Below are 10600 nucleotides of genomic sequence, written 5' to 3'. Positions count from 1 at the left end.
CGACTTGCCGGCGCCTCTTCATTAGAAAGCTGCAACGCTATCGCAATGGGGGTCACCACCAACAGTACCGCGCCGAATAGCTCGGTCGAACATCTGCACAATGTTCTCGCGTATATCCAACAGCTCAGTGCTCAAGCTGCCGACGGGGGCAGAGCTAACAAGCACCAACAGATTCGAGTCACGCATTGGGCGCGGAAGCTCCGCAGCCAGCCCACGTCAAACCCTACGTGGTTGAAAAGTGTGCTGGAACATGCTAATGTGCTGCTTCAAATGCTGCTAGAGGGCGTACGTGTGTGTCATCTTGGATGTAGTAATAACGTTACATGTAGATGCCAAGATGATGCTAACACAGAGCGGTCTTAGGCGGTCGAGGAGCCTTTCACGAAAATGCCGCCCCAAGGGCCATTAGCTGCACTTCCAAGGTGCCAGGTGAGACTCCGTGACGATTCCCTGTTTAATCCACACAACACATTCATTACCTACTTTGACCAGGTTGCACGTCTCGCAAAGGCAGCAGCGCATTTCATCAGATTGCCAACAGACCGCACTCGAGCAGTACCGATTGGGGTGCAACTCAAGCCACCAAGACAAACAACACACAGTAACAATGCAGATGAGAGCGTACAAACTGTAGCTGATGTTCGGAAGGTAAGTCAGCAGGTCCAAACCCAAGAAGAAGACGATCAGTGGGAATGGCAGCGCGTCTGGAAAGGTGCTTTCGACAAGATGCGCCAGCAGCTACAGCAGATGACAGAGGAGACCGAGGCACTAGCCACCGAGAACAAGGTGCGGTATCGTACTCCAATGTGAAGGCTTCTATCCCTTTTTGATTCAAAACTACCGGTACGCAGGAGCTGCGTGCTCTCGTGGCAGGCTGCGAGAAAGCTCTGCAGGAAGCCGATCGGACTCAGCGCGACGTTGTGGCCAAGCACGTCGCCGAGCTGGACAACCTGCGCGCTGTCCACTCCTTGGAGCTATCGGATCTACAAGCTCGACACCGGCAGAAATTGCAGCAAGTGACTCTGCAGAACGACGAGAAGTTGCTCAGCAGACGACAAAGTCGCTTCATCCAGCCAACACCGAACAGCAGCAACTCTCCGGTGCGTACGCAACTTGTATATTATCTAGTACTCGTCTTACCGTTATGTCGTTGCTATAATGCTCAGCCCGACGCCAACGCAGACTTCTTGCAGTACATCGACGCCTTCTACTCGGCCACTTTGCACCTCACGGCGCAGAACAAGGCCTGACAATTGACCAGCATACGTGGCAGTCACTTATACTTGGATGAAGTATACATAAATCCGCAATTAGCACATCCCGTCACTTTGCGATAGAGACTAGAGACCTCATGTCGACCAAAATGCTGCAGGGAGACCCGCGACGTCCGGGCGACTTGCACCCGTTCGTGCGCGAGCAGGTGGACCCCGACGACGCCCCAGGCGACTGGTACGCCTTCTTCTCGCTCGTGCTGGGCTTCCTCGCGTTCACCATGAAGGTGCGTCACAATCCCGCCCAACTTGCTTTTGGGAGTCTTATTTGGGCTAATATTTGTGTACCTTTTTCCAGTGGAAGGAGCTGGCGTGGGGTTCGCTGCTGCTGTGTGTGGGCTCATTCACCAACATGAAGTCGCAGGACATGAACACGACGCAGGTGGCCATGTCCTTCTTCTTCTCCACGAGCGCCCTCGTGTCCGCCTACATGGGCAATATGCGTCCAGGAATGCCCATGTCGTCGGCCCAGACGGCGGATGCCCCCGCTTCGTAGAAAGAGGGAGATGTAGGTATCCATCAGGGGGAGAGTGCTGTAAGAATGGAAAGAACCGAACTGTTTGATGGTGTTTTTGCTTTTTGCTACAGCTCTGAAGGATGAGGGTAACGACTGCTGCTATTTCTGAGGACTAACGGAGTGTCATGATTCCTGCGACTGTTGCTGCCAGAAAATGACGATTGGTCTGCGCGAGGTTAGTCCTGAGAGTTTTGGAGAGGAAGCAGCTCGGACGAAGGATCCCCCTCGTGGAGATGGGTACCAGCATGCTGGTCAAGAAGCTGGCAGTGGTCAGCCCCAGAAGATGATGAAGCGGCCGCGAGGACCGCCGCCAGCCAAGATACTCATGACGTCGACTACCCCAGCAGCTCGGTTTTTGCCACCTATTAGGCCAGCAAGTCCTAGCACCCTTGGCCCAGCTTCTTTGATGATGACTCTGGAGGAAAAACAGCAGCGACAGATGCACTCGTTCCTGCGCAACTTTCTCGATCCAGGTGAAAGTGGTCGTTTCCAGCAAGTAATTGACCTCCATCAGCATGGAATTGACACGGGCATTACTGTCACTGACGCGACGCTACAGGAAGTGGTGCTCACTGTGCCGAATCTCCGCGGGCTGAATCTATCCGGCTGCTGTCACATCACTGATGCGGGGCTTTGGGCCGTGGCCAGACACTGCCAAGCCCAGCTAGATACTATCTACCTGGCTCAGTGCGAGCGAGTGACAGAGCTCGGGCTGCGTCTTCTCGCTCATAACTGCAGACTTGTGCTGGTGGACCTCAGTGACTGCCCGCAGCTCAATGATGCCGCGTTGCAAACGTTAGCCGCTGGCTGCTGGATGATTGAGACTTTCATAATGAAGCGGTGTCGAGGTGTTTCCGACGCCGGTATCGTCAAAATTGCTCAGTGCTGCAAAGACTTGCGCCATTTGGATGTGTCTGAGTGTTCTCGGCTCGGTGAATACGGCGACAAAGCGCTCCTTGAAATCGGAAAGTGCTGCCCGAAGTTACTTGTGCTGGATCTCTTCGGCTGCCAGCACGTGCATGACCCTGGAGTTCGCGCTATCGCGAAAGGCTGCCCATTATTAACGACACTCAAACTCACTGGATGTCGGGATGTCAGCAGCATAGCCATCCGGGCATTAGCTCAGCAGTGCACACAGCTCGAGGTCCTCTCACTCTCAGGGTGCATCAAAACGACGAATAGTGACCTTCAGCTCCTTGCGACTAACTGCCCGCAACTCACCTGGCTAGACATCAGCGGCAGCCCGAATATTGACGCGCGAGGTGTACGCGCATTGGCACAGAACTGCACTTCTTTGACGTATCTCAGCCTGGCTCTGTGTCAACGCGTTGGGGATGCGGCATTGGGCGAGCTTGCCAGTGCAGGAACTGGAGGTCTCGCCAAGTCTCTAGCGGAGTTGTCGTTAGCAGAGTGCCCTCGCGTCACGGAAAACGGCGTCAACGCACTTACTGCCGTGTGCACCAACCTTATCACTCTAAATCTCACCAACTGCAGACAAATCGGCCGAAGGTTCCTTCAGAGACTTATTAACAAGCTTGAATTCGTGCAATGGGCCACCAGTTTCTTCGGCTACGAGCCGTTGCCGAATGCCGCAGAGCTGTGCCGTCAGCGCGACCTCCGTTTGTTGCAGCTTCGGAGTGCCATCAAAATCCAGTCGGCGATACGTGGATGCCTTGCACGTGGTGGACTTTGGCAAGCGAAACTCAAATTTGTGGAGCGAAAAATTCTACCCAAGATCCAAGCGCGTGTGCGAGGGTTCTTGCTAAGGAAGAGCTTGGCAGCGGAAAAGCAGTATCAACTAGAGGAGCATGCTGCTCGCTCAATTGGGCGTGCATATCGCGACTTGCAGCTTCGACGCATGTTGGTGCGTGCGAAGCGCTTGCGGCAAATCAAGGAGCATGAAGATGAGGCTGCTCTCATTTTCCAGAAGATTTTCCGAGGGTATCGTGACCGAAAACTTTTGGCCAAGATGAGGTATGATATCTACTGCGAGCAGCAACTCCAAGCTCGTGTTCTGGTGATGCGAAATTTGGCAGCCACAAAGTTGCAACGTGCGTACCGAGGACATCGCGGGCGGTCCGATGTTGCCATGTTGCGCTCAATCAAGGAAGCAAAGCGTCTTCAGCACGAGAAAGAAATTCGCTCAGCATCTTTTATCCAACGTGTATATCGAGGCCACAAAGGACGCACGGTTCGTGCTCAGCGCCTTGCAGAATTACTTCATCAGCAACAATGCGACCAAGGAGCCATCAAAATGCAAAAGGTGTTCCGTGGCCATCGAGCACGACGGAATGCAGTACTGTTGCGTACTGAAGCGAGTGAGTTACGGATACTTAACGCCGCCTTGACTATTCAAAGATACTGGCGAGGAATCCGCGATAAGCATTTGGCCGCGGTGTTGATTGGGTTAGTCAAGCTGCGTGCCAGGGAAAACGAGGCTGCCTACTCGATCCAAGCTGCTTATCGTATACATGCCTCCCGAGGATTCATGAAGGCGATGAAGCTGGCTTTGGCAGCGCAGCTGAGAAGAGTGAAAGCAGCTACCGATATTCAACGTCTCACACGTGGACATCGTGGACGGGCAGAGGCTGAGCTTCGGAGGGAGTTGCAACGATTCCGTCACCAAGCTAAACCGTTATTCGCGAAAGAAGCACGTTTACAAGCACTTGTGCATGACCTGAACGAGAAAGTGGAACAGCTACAACGTAAACTCACTGCTGATGAAGAAGAAGAGCGTGCTCTCACGCTTGAACTCGAGAAAACGCTACAGATCAGAACAAAGTACCATGACTCGAGTCGTATCACGGGCACACCCCAACGCTATCTGACGCAGTATCTGCAAGTACAGCTTGCCGATCAGCTACGGGCAAAGCGAACTGAGATCGCCCTTGATGAACGGGCTTTTGAAACCTTAACGACAAATCTGAATGACGCTCAAAAGCAATTGCGGGGCGTTAGGCGGGAGCTGGAGCCGCTAACGGAAGGTGTTATCAAGAAAACACGTGAAAACCGCGTGAAGAGGTTGCAGGATAAAGTTCGCCATGAACGTCGAGCGGCAACTACTATCCAAAAGGTCTTTCGTGGCTTTCGCGTGAGGTCAGCGGTTCGAGAAGGTGGAAATTGCTGGACGCAAATGGTTTCACCTGACAATGCGCGACCATATTTCTATAATGCACTGACAGGAGCGACAAGGTGGCATCGTCCTTTAGCAATGGACATCTTCGGAGGCCAACTTGCAGAGCCCCAAAGCGTGCATAAACCGCTGGGTGACTCTACTGATACCATGAATTCGCGTCGTTCCACCGGCAGTATTGGGACTACTCGATCACTCCAGTGGCAGTATCGATATGGTTACGAATACGACGCTGACGGTAAGCTTGTCAAGAGCTCCAGGTCACAACCGCGGCCTATATGGACCGAACACACTGACCCTGACTGCGGCATGGCCTATTACTACAACGTGCTCACCAATGAGTATCGATGGGAGAAACCTGCAGACTTCGACATCAACTATGAAGCTTTTGCTAGCGGACGTAGTGCAAGCAGCTCCGCTCGTAAGTGGTTCGAGATGGCCCATCAAAAGCAAAATGCCGACGGCAGCAGCTCTCTCAGTTCTCGATCGTCGAAGACGCGCGCTTTCGGAAAGAAGTGGGTGGAGCTGGTCGATCCAGAGACGCAAAACACGTACTACTACAACGAGGTGACAGGAGAGACGCGGTGGTCCCTCTCTCCTCGCAGTGCATTGGACACTTCAGATACGGAAGATCAGATCTCCTTGGCCCTGCTCGCGCAGGTGAAGCAACTTCGCGAGACGCCAGTGCCGTATTCATCTCGGGACCAGCATATGAGCTGGCTGGAAGCAGCTATCGCCGAGAAGGGCTGGAAAAAAGCAGACGCGATCGTCCAGCAAATCTTCATTCGTGAACAGAGCCAAGCTGTAACTGACCGTCGAGCTAGAATCGCAGCCGAGGAAGCGGCGAGAGCACCTGTCACCTCAGATACAGCGAGCAATTTCTTGACAAGCAGCAATGTTTCCTCTGTTTCGACTCCGAGCGCTTGGATCGAATGCACTGACGAAAGCAGTGGCGCTACGTACTTTTACAACCAGGTGACCGGAGAGACAACGTGGACCAAACCATCAACAGCACCTGCAGGTCAGTGGGAAGTGGTGCAGGATAACGATGACAAGGCGTATTACTACAACCCTGTCACAGGCGAGACGGTATGGTCAGAGCCCACCCGGTGAGTTCGAAGGAACATATAACTTTATTCCACAGTACACGTCTGGGTCAAAACAATCTGGCAATGGAAACTTATGCCTCCAGGCCGCCCATGCAGACCATCTTCGTCTCCTGATACTCGTCCAAGCCCATGAACGAACCTTCACGACCGAGGCCAGACTGCTTCACGCCGCCAAACGGAGCCTGCACGTTCGAAATCACGCCCGTGTTCACACCGATCATACCGCAGTCTAGCGCAGCAGCAACGCGCCAAGTGCGAGACAGGTCCTGCGAGAAGAAGTACCCGGCCAAGCCGGCCTCCGTGCCGTTGGCCATCTCGATCACGTCCTCTTCAGTAGAAAACTTGAACAGCGGTACAACGGGTCCGAAGATCTCCTCGCTCCAGACGCGCATGGTGTCGTCAACGTGGGCGAGCACCGTAGCCTCGTAGAAGTTGCGGCCGATGTCACTGCGCTTGCCGCCAACGAGAGCCGTCGCGCCGTTCGTGACAGCATCCTCCACGAGCTCCGAGGTCTTGAGGAAGGCGTTGGGGCCAATCAGCGGGCCGAGGTTCACGCCTTCTTCGCGCGGCGGGCCCATTTTGAGCTTCTTGACGCGCTCCACCAGCTTGGCCGCGAACTCGTCGTAGATGCTCGCATGGATGAAGATGCGGTTGCTGCACACGCACGTCTGGCCGGTGTTGCGGAACTTGGAGGCCATAAGGCCGTCCAGGGCCTTGTCAACGTCGGCATCTTCGAACACAATGAACGGCGCGTTGCCGCCGAGCTCCAGCGACACGCGTTTTACCGTCTCGGCAGATTGCTCCATCAGCAGCTTGCCGACGCGAGTAGAGCCGGTAAACGAGATCTTGCGGACGTCGTGGCTGCTGGTGAGCGCTCCACCGACCTCGGCCGCCTTGTCATTGGGCGACGGCACCACGTTGATGACTCCGGCGGGAATGCCGACGTCCTCCGCCAGCTTGGCCAGCGCCAGCGCCGACAGTGGCGTCTCCGCAGCAGGCTTGACCACTGCCGTGCACCCTGCAGCCAAACAGGGCCCCAGCTTGCGGGTGATCATGGCCAGCGGGAAGTTCCAGGGCGTGACGATCCCACAGACACCCACGGGCTCCTTGATAGCCAGGATCTTGTGGTCGGGCGCCGATGTGGACGGCAGGAAGCCGCCCGAGTGCATGATCTCATGCGCGTAGAAGTCAATGAAGCCAGCAGCGTAGGCCACCTCGCCCTTGGCCTCGGGCAGTGGCTTGCCGCTTTCCACGGAGGCGATGACGGCCAGGTCCTCCGTGTTGGCCACGATGGCGGCGTGCCACTTTTTGAGCAGCACGGAGCGCGCGGCGGGCGTGGTCTTGCGCCACTTTTTCTGGGCCGCCAGCGCCGCCGCGATGGCCTCATGGGTCTCGACGCGACCCATGTTGGCCACGCGCGCGATCTCCTTATCGGTGGACGGGTCCATCACGGCGAAGTGCTTGTTGGAGTGCGCCTCGACCCACTTGCCGTTGATGAAGCCCGCCGACTGGATCAGCTCCTTGTTGTGCACCTCGGCGTGGAAGAAGCGGCGCGTGGCCAACGAAGCCGATGGCAGCACGGAGCGGTGGATCTTGGACGACAGCATGGCGGAATGAAGGGCGAGCGGGCGCGGTTTGGGCTCGACGGTGCAAGTTCGGAAGTGAGCCGTTGCGGAAGCAGTGCTTCGACCGCCAGGACCACTACTTGGCGTTTGTATGGGGTACGTCAGCAACGCGTACGCTCCCAAATGCGCCGCCTCTGTTCGGTTGTCTTACCCACTCGAGAACTGCGAGCGTACAGACCCGCCCGCGCCCTGAGCGGCCATTGCGCATCGGCGCCCTGCTGACTGGTTGGTGTGTGAGGCTGGCTGGCTGGCGCTCGAGCTCGAGCTGCGGAACTTCTTGGCATTCGTCGGGCGGCAGCAGCAGGCCACGATAGGCGCTTGGTTGGCACCGTTGCATATGTTAAACGGAGCCTTCTACGGTAGGAGTCCTACCGCCGGAACCGTGCAGCAACGATCGACTGCCGAGCCGCAATTGGCATCTCGTAAACTGGCGCCACCGCCATGAGCAGACTACGCGATGATGTCTTCGCAGACTGCTGAAAAGACTCGAGATCAGCGAAGTGAACGAGAACGTGTACTCCACGATTGAGATCCAATGTACCAGCTATCATGCAGATACCATTCGTCGAAAGTCGCAGCATCTTCTCTAGGATCGATACGAAGAGCAAGTATGAGCAAGAATGGCCATCAGGCTCAGGAAGCTTCTTCAGTCGTAAGAAATGGGAGTTTGGGCCGTTTTTCGAAATGCCGAAAACGACCCATAAATGGGATTTTGCGTATTTTTCAGTTCTTAATTCAAAGATGATGCCTCGCTTGCTGGTACTGTACGGCAGCGAGACCGGCACGGCGCAGGACGTGGCCGAGTTCGTGCAGCAACGAGCCTTCAACCGGCAGCTGCTGGACACGCAGATCTCGCCCATGGACGCGTTCCCCGTCTCGCGGCTGCTGCCGCAGTGTTCCACCGTCGTATTCGTGGTGTCCACGACAGGCGACGGCGAGGCACCCGAGAACATGCGCAACGCATGGCGCAGCCTGTTGCGCAAGACGCTGGGGCTGCAGTGGCTCTCGGGCGTCCGCGTCGCCGTCTTCGGACTGGGCGACTCTAGTTACGCCAAGTACAATGCTGTGGCGCGGAAGCTGCAGGCTCGACTGCTGCAGTTGGGGGCGTCGGAGCTCATTGACCGAGGTCTCGGGGACGACCAGCACGCCTATGGATACTTCGGGGCGCTGAACCCGTGGCTGGAGAAGCTCTGGGCGGCGGTGCTGCAATTGCATCCGCTGCTGGAAGGAGTCCCAATCGACGACTCACCGAAACCGGTCGAGCCTCTCTACGCTGTCACGGTGCATGAGGCTGGAGCTGAAGAGGTGGAGGCAGCTCGACTTTTGTCGCCGAGAACTGATGAGTCCAACTTTTATGCGCCACCGCGCACCGTGGTGGGGAGGGAGAAGGGCATTTATTTGGCTCCTGTCGTGGTGAACAAGCGGGTCACAGCAGGTGACTGGGAGCAGGATGTGAGGCACTTGGAGTTTGATATTCACAGTGACTCGAGTGGTGGGGGAGGGGCTGGGGCCCCGTTCAGAGCTGGTGATATTGCGGTGATATACCCTGAGAACGTCACGGGAGTGGACAAGATGCTCAAGTATACAAACATGGATGGAGAGACGGTCATCTCGATTAACGCTGCTGATGGCTCGAAGCAGTTCGACCTGCCATCCCCGATCACTGTCCGTGATGTGTTCGCAAAGTACTTGGCGATCCTGGAGATCCCGCGCCGGAGTTTCTTCGAGAGGCTGTCTCTGTTTGCTACAAATGAAGAGGAGGTAAGGCATCTCGTTTACCCCGCATAGCGTGTGCTTGAAGATTCTAACTTTGTGTAAATCTGGGTGATGCAGAAAGAAAAGCTCGAGGAGCTGGCCTCAGCCGATGGTGTAGATCTGCTCTATGACTACTGTATTCGTGAGAAGAAGACGTACGCCGAAGTGCTAACGGACTTCCCGAGCGTGAACGTGCCTTTGACGATCCTGTTGCAGCTCATCCCTCGTCAGCAACCCCGTTCGTACTCCATTTCATCGTCGGCTCTGCTCCACCCTGGACGCGTAAGTTGTTCGATAGGATTCCTTCGATCATCGTTTGCGTCATACTTATCGGGTGTCCATTTTGTAATGTTATACTAGGTGCACTTGACGGTGGCCATCGTCGACTTCCTGACACCGTACAAGCGCCGCCGTAGCGGAATTTGCTCATCATTCTTCCAGTCGCTGGATCCGTCGAAGGAGCAAAAACTTGTGCCAATGTGGATCAAGAGGGGTCTCTTTGAACCCCCCAGCTTAGAGCGCGATGTGCTTCTCATCGGCCCGGGGACAGGACTCGCTAGCATGCGCGCGATTGTGCAGGAGCGCCAATTCCTGCGTAAGCAAACTGTTGCCAGTACTGGCTCCGGGTCAACCTTCCTCTACTTCGGGTGCCGTCATGAACACAAGGTGAGAACGCGACTTCGTGTGCTAAAAGTCCCTCACCCATTTAACGAATCGATTGTTGCGATGTAGGACTTCCTTTACGGAGACGAGCTGCGTGGGCTTGTGACTTCGGGTGATCTCACCGAGCTACACACCGCATTCTCTCGTGATCAGGTGCTCACTACCGTTCAACTATTCTCGTAAACCCGGAAAGCTGATCAAACTAATCGTATCTCCGTCGTACTTGCAGGACCATAAAATCTACGTGCAGACACGACTGGCCGAGAACAAGGATGCCATCTTCGACTTCATCATGAACGGCGAGGGATGCATCTACATTGCTGGATCCGCGAAACGAATGCCGAACGACGTGTACGAAGTACTGCGTGACATCGTTCGCTCAGTCGGGAAGATCCCCCTGCCAACCGCCGAGAAGGTGATGAAGACGTTGGCTCGCAAGAAGCGCTACGTCGTCGAATCTTGGTCGTAGAAACCTCATGCAGGCTAGATCAAACCAATTCAGTAGACTGCTTGGCCATCTCGGTGCA

General features: G+C 55.6%; 5 protein-coding genes across 5 annotated transcripts; 4 read left to right on the top strand and 1 right to left on the bottom strand.

Annotated features, from left to right (window-relative positions):
* Positions 1-45: 45 nt before the first annotated feature.
* KRP23_7074 (uncharacterized protein) lies at positions 46-1250 on the top strand (the record flags this gene model as incomplete). The annotated part of the gene is made up of 5 exons (XM_067892344.1): positions 46-285; positions 364-429; positions 493-786; positions 852-1100; positions 1167-1250. 5 exons carry the CDS (start codon positions 46-48, stop codon positions 1248-1250), a joined length of 933 nt encoding a protein of 310 aa, XP_067744233.1.
* Positions 1251-1351: 101 nt separating this feature from the next.
* Positions 1352-1767, top strand: KRP23_7073 (Protein Asterix; the record flags this gene model as incomplete). Its single annotated transcript, XM_067892342.1, has 2 exons — positions 1352-1498; positions 1570-1767. 2 exons carry the CDS (start codon positions 1352-1354, stop codon positions 1765-1767), a joined length of 345 nt encoding a protein of 114 aa, XP_067744232.1.
* Positions 1768-1942: 175 nt separating this feature from the next.
* KRP23_7072 (F-box/LRR-repeat protein 20) lies at positions 1943-6034 on the top strand (the record flags this gene model as incomplete). The annotated part of the gene is made up of 1 exon (XM_067892341.1): positions 1943-6034. One exon carries the CDS (start codon positions 1943-1945, stop codon positions 6032-6034), a length of 4092 nt encoding a protein of 1363 aa, XP_067744231.1.
* Positions 6035-6101: 67 nt separating this feature from the next.
* Positions 6102-7637, bottom strand: KRP23_7071 (Glutarate-semialdehyde dehydrogenase; the record flags this gene model as incomplete). The annotated part of the gene is made up of 1 exon (XM_067892340.1): positions 6102-7637. The coding sequence occupies one exon, from the start codon at positions 7635-7637 to the stop codon at positions 6102-6104; it is 1536 nt and encodes a 511-aa protein (XP_067744230.1).
* A 759-nt stretch (positions 7638-8396) lies between these two features.
* KRP23_7070 (NADPH-dependent diflavin oxidoreductase 1) lies at positions 8397-10542 on the top strand (the record flags this gene model as incomplete). The annotated part of the gene is made up of 5 exons (XM_067892339.1): positions 8397-9416; positions 9489-9692; positions 9771-10076; positions 10143-10226; positions 10303-10542. The coding sequence occupies 5 exons, from the start codon at positions 8397-8399 to the stop codon at positions 10540-10542; spliced, it is 1854 nt and encodes a 617-aa protein (XP_067744229.1).
* Positions 10543-10600: the final 58 nt, after the last annotated feature.

This window comes from Phytophthora ramorum (genome assembly GCF_020800215.1).
Source record: "Phytophthora ramorum isolate Pr-102 chromosome Unknown Phyram_PR-102_s0006, whole genome shotgun sequence".
In the NCBI taxonomy this organism is placed as follows: Eukaryota; Oomycota; class Peronosporomycetes; order Peronosporales; family Peronosporaceae; genus Phytophthora; species Phytophthora ramorum.
This window is presented reverse-complemented; position numbering and strand designations above follow the sequence as displayed.